The sequence below is a fragment of the Buteo buteo genome, chromosome 18 (assembly GCF_964188355.1).
Source record: "Buteo buteo chromosome 18, bButBut1.hap1.1, whole genome shotgun sequence".
In the NCBI taxonomy this organism is placed as follows: Eukaryota; Metazoa; Chordata; class Aves; order Accipitriformes; family Accipitridae; genus Buteo; species Buteo buteo.
This window is the reverse complement of record NC_134188.1, coordinates 22,237,000-22,249,588: the sequence shown is the minus strand read 5'-3', so window position 1 is coordinate 22,249,588 and position 12,589 is coordinate 22,237,000. Positions and strand designations below refer to the sequence as shown.

At 41.6% G+C, this 12,589-nt stretch overlaps 1 protein-coding gene across 2 annotated transcripts; it reads left to right on the top strand.

Moving 5' to 3' along the window:
- Nucleotides 1–1,323: 1,323 nt before the first annotated feature.
- CCDC90B (coiled-coil domain containing 90B) lies at nt 1,324–12,505 on the top strand. Of its 2 annotated transcripts, XM_075050144.1 has the most exons (9): nt 1,324–1,445; nt 3,142–3,261; nt 5,954–6,057; nt 8,379–8,480; nt 9,134–9,175; nt 9,255–9,326; nt 9,410–9,463; nt 10,261–10,375; nt 11,574–12,505. In XM_075050144.1, exons 1-9 carry the CDS (start codon nt 1,343–1,345, stop codon nt 11,627–11,629), a joined length of 768 nt encoding a protein of 255 aa, XP_074906245.1. In that variant the 5' UTR covers nt 1,324–1,342; the 3' UTR covers nt 11,630–12,505. The 2 variants fall into 2 exon arrangements, with proteins under 2 accessions (XP_074906245.1, XP_074906246.1); XM_075050145.1 differs by lacking the exon at nt 5,954–6,057 and having other exon boundaries at nt 1,425–1,445.
- The last annotated feature ends 84 nt before the right edge of the window (nt 12,506–12,589 follow it).

The following is a 12,589-nucleotide window of genomic DNA, read 5'->3' as shown; positions in this document are numbered from 1 at the left end:
ATATGTAAGGGAAATTCAGGGCTGTTTTTGTCTCCCGAAGTCTGTCTTGGGATGGTGTGTTTGCAGTGAATGCTCAGCCCTCATGTCACTAGACCCTGCATTTTTGGTCAATAGGTTTGCAGCCTCCAGAGCTGAATTTGCCTGTTCACACTAGTTGCATGGATGCTCCACGCCTGCACCTATACAGATCCAAATTGCTCTGAATTCTGTATGGCTTGTAGGCAGCCTGCTTTTTCTCTGTACCCTGCCTGCCCAGAAATCATTCTGTCCTGAAGGCAAGCAACATCAGGGCTCTTACAAGGAAGGTCTTTGACATGCTCTCCTGTGCTGGGCTAGATTATGAAGTCTGTCTTACTCAAACTTCTGTTTAAGCACTCTCTGGGGAACGCTCAAAACACTGGGCACACTGTCCCAGATTCTCACATACACCTCAAGGATATTCCATCAGGCTGACATGGCACAAAAGCAACTCAGCTGGCCCCAAGGCTGCCTAGCCGCTGCTCCGCAGCGTAACACAGGTAATAGCCACGGCACCTTCACAAGTTGTTTCACCCAGATACGTTATGACAAACCTCCCCAGGGTGCACATGCTGTCCAGCAGCAAAGTGAGGTGTCCTTTATTCTAATTTGCAGTGTAATACCCAGGATGTTTTTCCATTTCTGGGCTGGTTACAGCACTGCTTATCTCTGCGCCCTTGGACGAGCCCACTGAGGCAAGCCTATCTCTGGATATCCCTTCTCTGTACATTTCCCAAGCGGGAGCAGTCTGCAGATTTTCCTCCTACCTCTTCCTCTACCCGCTGTGCTCTGTGTTTTAACTCTGCCCGTTCACCTTGGCTCTGAACAGGCATCGACACCTTGCACACACGCCACAGCACCACAGACCAGCCAGCTCGCCGCCACCGCTGGCCTAAAACCCCGCCCAACCCAGACTGATTTGCTGCGGCTGATTCGCTACAGATCAGCCTCTTGCGTATCACCCAGCCTTAGCCAAGCTCCGAGAAAAGCTTGATGTCTGCAGCGGCCAGGCTGCGGACAGCAACTTCAGCTCAGAAACGCCGAGCAACGACGCGAAGCCGCCCACCGAGAACCAAGATGGCGGCCGCCCCGCTGCGCGCCCGGCAAGGGCCGCTGCGTGCGCATGCGCAGCGCCCGCTGCCGCTCCTCCCCTCCGCATGGCGGCGCAGCGCCGCCTCCCTCCAGCCCGGCCCCGTCCCTGCGGCCGAGGACTACAGTACCCAGCGTGCCCCGCGGGGCCGGAGCGGAAACGCGTGCGGACGGCGCTTGCGCAGTGGGGACGGCGGGTGGTGCCTGGCGCCGGAAGTGGTGGGCCTGTGCCGCCATGAGGGGAGCCGGGCGCGGAGCTGCGCTCCTCGCCTGGGGCGGCGGCTCCCGGTCGGGTCCGCTGCCGCTCCGGGCCTTGCTGCCTCCGGTTCCTCGGAGAGGTGAGAGGGGGCGGAAGGCTGCCTGCTGGGGTGGGGGGTAGCCCGGGCCTCGGCCGGGCGTTTGGCGGGCCGGGCTCGTTGCCCGAGAGGGGCGGCGGGGGCCTGTCCCCGCGGCGGTGTGTGAGGGAGCACAGAGCGCCTTCCTTTGGGGCTGTCACAAGGCGGAGGGCAGGGGTGCGTTACGTGGGGAAGAGCGGTCGCTTGAGTGGGTTGTGGGGACTGACGGAGAGCGTTTGAGGCGGGGGGAGCAACGGGAGTTAGCCAGGGGGTGCAGAAAGGCGTCGCGAAATGGTGTCTCGGATACGGTCTGTGAAAACGTCGGTGAGTTTGTTAAGAGTCTTGGCTGGTAGTTTTCCACCAGGCTCAGGCTTTATTTGGAGGACAGCTTTGGGCCGAGAGCCGTGCATCGAGTCAATAGAGGAGTGAATCGGTAGGAGGAGCAGCGTGTCTAGGCAACCCAAAGCTTCACGCTATAATATTAGCTTTTCTGAGAGAATGTCTCTACAATATATATGTCCAATTCAATGAAAAAAATCCACTAACGCATTTAGAGGACAAAGAGCTGTGTGTTTAAAGGCTGTCATGGCTCAGTGAAAAAAGAACATTTTATTCCACAGTAAATGTTAGAGTTATTTTAAATTATTTGAACGTAGTATTCAGTGTTCACGCACTTAAACACTAACCTTTCCTTCGTTTCTTAAATCTTAAACAGACTTTGATTTGGATACTGCAGCTGGCTTCATTATAGTCACTTCTTTAGAGTAGATACAAGGTAGCACATAATTTGATTTATTTAGCAGTGGCACAATATAACTTCCCTGTTGTTTAAGTGATATAAAGGTTTTGGGTAAAGGTCTAGATAAGATACAGAACAACGTTTTGGTTAAGGCAGAGAGCCAGCAGTGCAAAAGGCTTCGAATAAGCATGGATTTAGAAGTAACAGGGCTTTTTAGATAAAGACTCTATCAGAACAGAATCTGTAATGTGCAAGGCCCCACAAAGACAAGATGAAGGGAAAAATATGCTTGAAATAAAGTAGGAGAAGCAGTGAAACATCTTGTGGGAAGGCACTTGTGTAATAAATAGAGTGGATCTTTAATACCCATCTCTGAAGTATTAGGTGCAAACACCGTATCACTTTGTTTCCCAGTTACTTTCCTGGTGAACCAACAAATTAATTCTGAACATTAGATTTGCATAGCTTGCTTAAAAAAAAAAAAAACTGTGCCTTTATCTTTGCACATGGCACTCTCCTTGCTGGAAAGGATAGTGACAGAAGAAAGTGTAAAAAGAATGTGATTGAGGGATTTTGTGGAGAACCAAATGAATGATGTTAGCTGTAACCAGTAGAAATTGGCAGTATGTGAGAACTGCTGATCTTTTAAAAGTGATGTTTCTCAGATATTACAAAACAATTGGTTGTGGTGGTTTTTTGTTGTATCAGGATGCTTGTCTGTTACACAGCTTCCTAGTTACACAAATGGAATTAAGTTCAATATATGACTTCTAGCTGGTGTAGATTTCCTGTGGAAAAAGGATTGATGGTTTCTGACACGTGCTGCAACCAAGTGATCAAAAGGACCCAGCTTTTTGTTGCAATATCCGTGCAGCTTTGCTATAATGAAAGAAATTGAAATTAGCTTATTGCATGATAAACCAATCAGGTTAAGTTTAAGGCACATGTTGTCACTTCCAGGTTTTGCTGCCACGCTCGTTAGGAAGTCATATGATGTCAGAAGGGTTGAAATCACTCCCCTGGAGCAGCGAAAGGTAACTTTTGATACCCATGCTCTAATGCAGGACCTGGAAGCCCATGGTAAGTGATATCTGATAAATAATTCAAAGGAAAACTTTTAGTTTAAGTACTATAACTTTGAGTGCTATCAGTTTTCCCAAAGTACCAATACTTGGTGTTACAAAATGTTCTGGCAGCCTCTCAAGGAGGCTGGTGAAGGAGAGGCATCTGACACTGATGCCTATACAAGTAACTATTACATTAGATTTGCCTTATTTGTAGCTGTAGACAAGTTCATATAGTGCCTTCCAGCCAAGGAACATAATACAGTTAACAAATGTAAAGTAACAGTTAAAGAATTGGTTTTTAGCAAAAATGAAGCTTTAATAGAAGTTTCTTCTACTAGCCTGCTAATAGTAACGTAAGGTTTTTTCTAAATAGAATTATTTGCAGCAGCATAGTGCCATGATGCATTCTTAATACCTGCATTTTTATTTGGTGAGTGTGGCTGGCTGAAGTCAGATGAAAGGTCCATCTGGCCTTCGTTTCTGTCTCCTGACAGCAGCTGTGAGTCAGTGCCTGCACAAGAGTGTTAGAACAGGGCAGATGTATGTGGTACATCCTCTTGTCCTTTCTAAGCCTCCAGTTCTCTTCACTCCAGAGGTATTTTGGGTCAGCTCTGAGTTTTAGTAACCTTCAATGGAATTCTTGTCACACACTTATTCAGCCCCTGAACCACTATAAACTGATTAGTACCCAAAACATCCTTTCTCATGGAGTTTCAGACATCCATTCCTTTTGTTTCTGCAGAATCTGGTTTCTACAACGTTAATTTGATGCCTGCTCAGCTCTTTTGTGGGAAGAGGGAATGAACAATTGATCTCTCATGTCATTCATGATTATGTAAACTTCTGCCCTACTTCCCCATCATTCTTTTCCAAACAGAAGAATCCAAGCTTGTTGAATTTTTCCTTGAGCAGTAGCTTTTCCATACTTTTGACCATGCATGATGCCCTTCTGTGAATCTTTTCCACTTCTATCGCATCCTGTTTCAAAGGGGAGGGAACAGAGCTGCTGGCATTACTTGACAACTGAATGTCCTGTGGATTTGAATAGTGACTTAACGTTGCATCTATTTTGTTGTCTGCTCCTTTTCTTAGTAATTCCTAAGGGTTTGGTTTGCTTTATTGATCCCTACTAAGCATTGAGCTGATATCTTCATCAGACTAGCAACTACCTTTTAAAATCCCAAGATCTTTCTCCTAAGTGACGGTTAGAACCTTATCCAATCTGATGTTAGGATTTTTTCCACTATTTGGGTCTAATGATAATATGTATTAGTAGTTAGAAGACTCCTAATAGTCCACTAATGATGTTTGGGGTTTTTTTCATGCATATCAGACTTGTCAGCCTGTAGTTCCCTACATCTCTTCTGGAACTGTTTTTAAAAACTGACGCTGTATTTGCCATTTTCCAGTCCTTGGGTAACTGAGGTAGTTTGTGAGATGTTACTTGTCCCCAGTACTAATTCAGCTATTTCTTCCTCAGGTTCCTTTAGAGCTCTTGGGGTGAAGTCTGTCTGGTGCTGGTACACTGTGTTGTTATTCAGTTTAATTTATTTCATAACTTCTACAAATACTTCAGTACTACAGTGGGCAGGCTCTATAGGCAAAACCTATACGTATCAGAAAAGTGAGAGAGGCATTTAGTTTTTCTCAGACTTGCTGCAGGCAGTTTTCAGGCTCCATTCTCTTGCTTATATGAATTTCTCTGCATTTTCTAAACTTCCATGCAATAAGGACAGTTCCTGCTATAGAGGAAGAACAAAATAATACCTAAGTAACCCTGAAAATTCAGAGGAACTGAAGCAATACTGTGACACCTCTTAGTGGAAGGAAACTGTCATAAAGCATGCATAGCTTTTTTTAGTCATGTAAACCAATGTTGCAGCTTGACAATACCATATTTTAGAAGGGAGCAGTGGCATATTTCTCAAAATAGTTTGCCTTGAAAGCATTTTTCAACAAAACATTAACTGACCCTACTTTATAAAATGGGCCAATTGAAATACAACACATCAGTGAGATTGCTGGAAATAAATCTTCAGGGCAAAAGCTCTCAGCACTAGATCAGATATGGCTAAAGTGACAGCTGGGGGGTTTTTTCACTATTCACCACACATCATCTTTAACGCTTCAAAATTGCACCAAGCTATGGACAAAGTGTAATTTTTATCATCAGAAAGCAGAAATCCCAGTTTGAGTTCATTCTGCGGGCAATGGGTGCAGCAGTTTTAAAATGAGTTTTGCGTGCGTTTGTGTCTGTGCAGAACAATTTCAATATATGCAGGCTTACCTTTTAATTTTATTATTCTATAGGATGCATGCTTTGTAGCTCGAGGTAAGTTTGGTTTTAACAGAATCTGCTAAAGTTCATTATAAAGTAAAATTTTGCTGAATTATTCCTATAGTGCATGAACAGTTAAACAATGTACAGAAATTTGGTCCTCCTGTCAGCTGCATCCATAGACTATTTCTGTATATTAAGTTAATGTCCTTCAGATTTTTGCAGCGTTAAGTCTGGTGTTTTTTCTATTTAAAAGTCACAGTGACTGGTTTCTCACTGTCAGTTTTCAGTAACTGTGTGACTTCCTATTTGCCACTGTAGTTAGGTACAGCACTTCAGTGTCCTCATTTATTACGTACTTCTTGCTCTTATCTTCCTCCAGCTTTTTAGTACTACCTTAACATGTCATCCTTTAACTGTCTTTTAGGCTTTGGGAAGGAGCAAGCAGAGACCATTGTATCGGCATTAATAACCCTGTCGAATGTCAGTTTAGACACAGTCTATAAGGATATGGTTACTCAAGCTCAGCAGGTAAATAGTCGTCTATGGTGTACATGTACAGCTCTGTGTAGCTATAATGGTCCATATTTGCATATTTAAAAGACAAGTGAGCAACTTTCTATAGTACTATAAACAGTTCACTGAGGTAGGTTTTCCTAAGTTTCAGGGTGGTATTAAGAATAGTAATATCTTGCACCTTTCATCTCACAGGAGTGTTTTCCAAATGCAGCCACAACTTATAAATGTAATGCAGAGATTGCTTCATGTGCAGCTGAAAAGCTCTGAGGGGAAACCAAACTTTTAACTGTGCTTTACAATGGTTGAGGGCAGAAGAGAGAGTCAAGGAGGGGTTCCTGAGAGATAACAAGACCACCTAAAATACCAGAAAATTGTCAGTGTTTTTATGGAACTTCAGTAAGGATATCAACTCTGTTCTGAGATACACTGTATTTGTCCTATTTTCCTATTCATAAACTAAAAACTACTATTAAAACTATTTCATTATTTTGCTCTGCATTTCAGTCTTTAAAGCTCCATCTATAGTAAAAGCTAAACATGGCTAGTGTGAGGGCTCAGGCACCACCACCACATGGTCGTCCAGAGCCACTGCAGTGCCTTGGCTTCATTTTGACCTGTGCCAGCTCTCCATCTCCCTGACCAGGGCACAATTTATGTGAAAGTGTAGGGCCAGGAACTGTTCCCACCAGGCAGCGTGGTCAGAGCCACCTTGATTTAGGAGGAAGATATTTTAGCCATCTGGATGTAATCTGTGGTGTGTCACGTGCTCTCGGGGACAGCAAGTGGGCTCTGAATTATTCGGTTGCTGGTATAAACCTAGCTGTTTGCGCTGGCCAGGTCAGCACCTCAGCCTGCACTCAAGCAAAGCACTGAGGTGTCTTCTTCGCTTAGATACTCAAGTTCATGTTTGTGGATGTATCTGGAGGCAGTGAATCAGTGAAGTAGCATGTCTGGGTTTTCTGCTGATAATAGAGGTGGTGACAAGTTTCGTTTTAACAAATTGCCAAAATAAAACGAACTTTAGTTTTTCTTGTAGGCTAGACTTCTGGGCCAGGGTAATAGAGCTCTGATGCACAGTAATGGTTTTAATAATTACTCAGGAAGGCTGTGCAAGCTGAAATTAGGTGCCATTCTTCTTCAACAAGTTAATGCAATTAAGCATTCATTGCTATTTTATTTAAACTGCTGAGCCTTACTTCCAACAGATTTTTATTTTACTGGCATTTATTCTGAAAGAAAGTTATCTCTTTTTCTATAAATCTCAGAAGAAGACAAAAGATTGTGTGTGTCTCTTTTTTTCATCAAAATGGAAATCTTTCTTTTTGGAAATCCTATTATGTGTAAAGTCAGTATTCCAGATATAATTTGCATGGAATTGTGTTCTGGTTTTTATAGTGTAGTCAGTGTTGAGACTGAATGTTTTAAGATGGGATGTGGGAAATTAGCTCCTTAGTGTAAATGCAACTGAAGTTTTCCCAGGAATTGTAAAAACTTCATTGTGTTCAATGAAGTAGTCAGACTTCAGTGGAAGTTGGGTGAGGGCATATTTTAACAAATTTAGTTCAGTGTAGGATCTGAGAAGTACTGTGTGCTTGTAGTCTGGATAAGAGCTCTTCATTTTGCTGGCACTCAGCTTTAAAAGCAGAATCCCAGAGAGATACATTATTTTCCATGCTGAATAGTAGGGTAACTTCCTTATGCTAACTAAAGGAGTATTGCTTTCAAGATTCTAAAATACAAAGCTTCTTCCTTTATTTTCTTTTTTTTTTCACTCTGTAGTTTGTAAATAGTTGAATTCTGAACTCGTTAGTCCAAACACCAGGAAGGCTTTTTTCAGTGCTTTTTAGCAATCTTTTACTAGTGTCAGTCAGGCTTGTAATGCTGAGAGGACAGTGTGATACTCGTATCATTAAGTCTTTGGCTTTTGATGACTTTATGGGCAAGAAATGGAAGTGCTTACTTAGGAACTGGATTAAAACCAACAATTAATGCTTCATAGGCTACTGAACGTTCATTGAAAATGGAAGGGGATGAAGGACTAACCTGCAGTTTTGGGTCTATTTCATTTTATAGCTACTTGGATTAATACCACTGGCGTTTTTTGCTTAAATTCAGCGTTAGTATATAAAAGCAACAGAAAAAGCACAAAACCAAAACCTCTTGTCTTTCAAACAAATTACAGCTATAAAATTCTGTGTTTCTGTCACTTTCTTGCTGGAAAGTCTCCTTGTTGTGCTTTGCAGTAGCTAATTTCATCATTTCAGACCCAAAAATCTTTACTTTCCTTTATTTGCCAGAAAGTGTGCAACTTAACATGTTTTATTGTTTTGAAGGAAATAACTTTACAGCAGATAATGGCGCATTTGGACTCCATTCGGAAAGATATGGTCATCCTGGAGAAAAGTGAATTTGCAAATTTGAGAGCAGAGAATGAGGTACTAATAAATATTTTTAATTAAGCAGTTAAATTGTAATATATGTTGGGTTATACCTGTTTTACATTTTTGTGGAACAAAATATGAATGTAAAAGTAATTCCAGATACTTTTATCGGAGTTGAAGTGTTTGTAGATTACAACTTCTGTGATCACAGAAAAATACATTTCATGTGATAAGACTTGCTCGGTTCTTCTGTAAAGTAAAAAAATTCTACACATCTTAGAATCATCACCTGTAATTTTATTTAAGGGTGATTCTGGTACAGTCTTGTCACCATTAACCATAGAACGCAGGGAGAGTAGTTGGCTGTTTCTTTGCAACAATTTAATTAAACTGGTGATTGAGACATGTTTTGCTTTTGCTTAATAGCATTTTGGTATTTTTCTGCTGTCTTTAGTCTCAGAATAACAAGATCATCATCGTTACAAAATAATCCCTTTATTTTGAGCAAAATTCCCAGCAGATTCTATATGGCTATACAAATTGAACGCACCAGTTAGGATATTTAATCAAGAACAAATTGCCCCATTGGGAGAAAAATTATGGAAGAATAATTGCGTGCATGTGGTGTTAACACTTACATGACTGATTAACTTGTTCAGCAGTTTTCTGAATTTGTAAAATTGTTTTTTTTTCTCCTCTGCACTTAGAAAATGAAGATTGAATTAGATCAAGTTAAACAGCAGCTAATGGTAAGTAAACAGTAAGTACCTACAGACTCCTGTTAGGGAGAGTAAATAGTTATTTTCATAATCTTTATTTGCTTTAAAGAATGAAACTGGTAAAATCCGAGCTGACAGCAAGCTAGACATAAACCTGGAAAGGAGCAGAGTGACGGATATGGTAAGCTGGTCTATCAAGATACTCTTTCCAGTTCTGTGTCTTGTTTTCTGTTACTACAATTGTAATTTATCTTTTATCCACAGTTTACAGATCAGGAGAGGAAACTGATGGAAGCAACTACAGAGTTTCATAAAAAAGTAAGTATTGAACAAAGCTCATTTTATATTGAGCAGGATACAGTTACACATTGCACATTATGTAAACCCCAAACTTTTGTGAAAGTTAGTAGATTTTTGAATGTGATAAAGCAAAAGGCTGGGCTGTATCACTCATGTTTGTTGTACGTGTCTACTGCCTAGGCCTGTGAGATTGGCACTGAACACTGTTCAGGCAGGAGGAGGCATCCTAGCCTTGTCTCTCACTTCCTGAGTATCTTGCGTGCAGGCTGTTACAGGTGGGATGTGCACTGTCGTGCTGCCCTTCCCAGTATTAACAGATGAGCTGATCAGCTGTACCAGAGGGATGGTTCCGGTGCCTACAGCCAACCAAGTATTTCAAGGGCTGGAAGTCCTCAAAGGTGCTAGCGGGCGCTGAAGACTAAGAGGCTGAAGGTGGACATGTCCCATCTTCAGCATCTCCTCCCTTTTCTGGATATGGCTCGTGAATGCTTAAACCTTTGTTTTGCAAAGATTTAGGGGCACTATCTAGGCGCCGTAGAATGCCCCCTTTAGGAGGCACTGGCATCTCAGGGACAAATGTCTATATGATCGGAGCTTTCTCTTTTTCTCTCTCTCTTCAGTATTCTTCCTGGATTGTATTAAATGCTGTTCTGTGTCTTCTAAGGTCTCTTACCAGTTACGTATTTTACTTCAGTGATAGGTTGGAAATTTGTTTCTCTTTCTTGTTGCTGCTAGCGTGGTATTCTTATTTGGCTTTGCAAAGCTGAAAGGACTAGAGATCACTGTCAAATATATGCTGTCTTTTAATGTTTCAGGATTCAAGTACCAACAGTGTTATCTCAGAAATCAGTAATAAAATTGACACTGAAATAGCTTCCTTAAAAACGCTCATGGAATCGAATAAACTTGATACAATACGTTATTTGGCAGGTATGTGATAGGCAAGGAGGTGGGTACCAGTATTGTATTTTGGAAGTGTAAAATTTTATTCAAGAGTATATGCTAAGTGAATTCAAGAAGTCAGTTGTGTAGCAGCAGACAACTGGGTTTGGGTGGGGGAGACAGATGCAGGCACACACAGACACCCCCAACTTGAAGAAATGTGACATAGAACACGGAAGTGATGGGAGCATGCAGACATTGGGGCAGTTGGACTAGGATTGTGCCCAGAACTGCGATTAGGAGGAATATGGACATGATTTAGAAAAAAAAAAGAAAAGCCTAAATACCTTGCCTAGTCTGACAGTACCTCTGCTTGCTGCAGGGCAGCCATTTATGTGGCAGAGTTGCTACAAAAGTTCTCCTGAGGTCATTTAGGTTACCCTGAAAGTTAGCTGTCATTTGGGACTAGTCTGTGAGTGACCAGTTCCATTTCCCATTCAGTCCTCCACAGACACATCGTTTCAGTGTGGTGGTACTGGTACTTCCCCCTGCCAAGCGGAATAAATTTCAGTCTGAGTTGAGACTGTCTTCTCAATATATACATAACCAGTGAAATTTTTATTGTATTGGATCTGGATAAGAGAGTGATGCATTATTTTTGGAAGTGAGAACAAGTTCAAAGGGAAACGTAATTAGCCTTATTCTAACACTAATTGAAACAGCAGCTGAACAAATCTGAAAGACAACTCATCAGGCTTCAGAGGTTCTGCCTAGATACCCTAGTGTTGTGTCAGATACATGTATTGTTAGTTCCTTGTCATTTTGTTCAGTGGGAAATCATTTTAATTATGTTTAATGCAAGACCTGGTACAGCCATCTCTCCTGTAATACACTTTCCAATAGATGGGTGACAATAGTAGAAGTTACTGTAGCCTGTTGTGCTCTGTATTATCCAGCGTAGTTACTCAGATGTGTCCCTGAAAATGTGGTTCCTCAGGCTGCTGAATTTGACCTCCCATCTCACCACCTGGGCAGTGCTACTATGCAGGATATTACATCTAAGTCATTGTCTTCTAAAATGATTCTATTGCATCTACAGCAATTCAGGAATTTTAGGAGGCTCTGCTCTATAGTTGTTATCATTCTTCCATCTCTTTGCAGTTAATTTCCTGTATGTAGAAGGTGATACAATTTAGCATTCAGCTAATTATTTCCCTTTTGTTTGTTTGTTTGTTTTTTTTAACAGCTTCGGTATTCACTTGCTTGGCAATAGCACTGGGATTTTACAGATTCTGGAAATAGATCTAAATGGAATGACTGCATCAAATACAGATGGAGAAAAGGCCATGCAGGCAACATCAGTTCAATGATCATGTTTGCGCTGTAGAAAACCTTGGTACCTTTTTGTTTTGATATTCCTACTGTGCACTAAAAATGGTTTCTAAATATGTGACACTAAGGATCAAAATAACTGGGGGGGTAAGTAGAAGCAAACAGTAATATTTCATTGTCCCCTATTGAATACTGTATTTATTTCAAAGGACTTCTTATGCTAAATCAGAAAGTGTTTCCTAAAGTGTTTTAGAATAGTTTTCTTTTTGGAACATTCTCAGTGGAACGTTCTCACTCTCAGCTCCTCTCGAAAATGGAAATATGAAACATTTGGTATGGCCTTGAAAGAGGAGTACTGTTCCCAAGTTAATATTTCCAGTATGGGAATACTAATGCCAGATTCCAACAGATCTACTCTGATCCAAGTAAATTAATCTTAAATATAGGATCTGGATTTTTGCCTTCAGTTTGTTCCTCTCTTCTGACAGACTGAAGCCTGGCCCTTTGGGGTTTTTTACTTATATAAACACACACTCCAAGGCCTTTACTGAAGAACCCTTGTTTTTCTTGAAAACTGGTTTACATAAATTGAAAATCTCATGTAGAACTAAAACGTCTCCATAGATTATTTTTTTTCAGTATCTCTTGCAATTTCCGTAACCCCAGAGGTGAACAGAATGGGAGAACTTCTCTGTCTTTATCTTTCCAAGGGGAAATGCCTCCATTCCCGGCAACTGTGTACAGCCCTGGGGCAGATAAGTGCTCTTACTTCCTCCCTTCAAGTAGTGTAGAGTATTTCCCATAAACCCTCACGTATTTTGGGGGCATAGGTTCTGACTTGTAACACAGAAATACTCAGCTTCTCAGTGGTGCCAGTGTGGTGGTGGTCGTCCTCCTCCCATCTCCACGCTCCGCCGGACTGTTCTGTAA

Bases quoted from the DNA above. Each gene is read 5' to 3' on its own strand.
- CCDC90B (XM_075050144.1), top strand. From the start codon at position 1,343: ATGAGGGGAGCCGGGCGCGGAGCTGCGCTCCTCGCCTGGGGCGGCGGC. The intron at 1,446-3,141 runs GTGAGAGGGGGC...TGTCACTTCCAG, and splicing joins GCCTCCGGTTCCTCGGAGAG to GTTTTGCTGCCACGCTCGTT. The intron at 9,464-10,260 runs GTAAGTATTGAA...TTAATGTTTCAG, and splicing joins CTACAGAGTTTCATAAAAAA to GATTCAAGTACCAACAGTGT.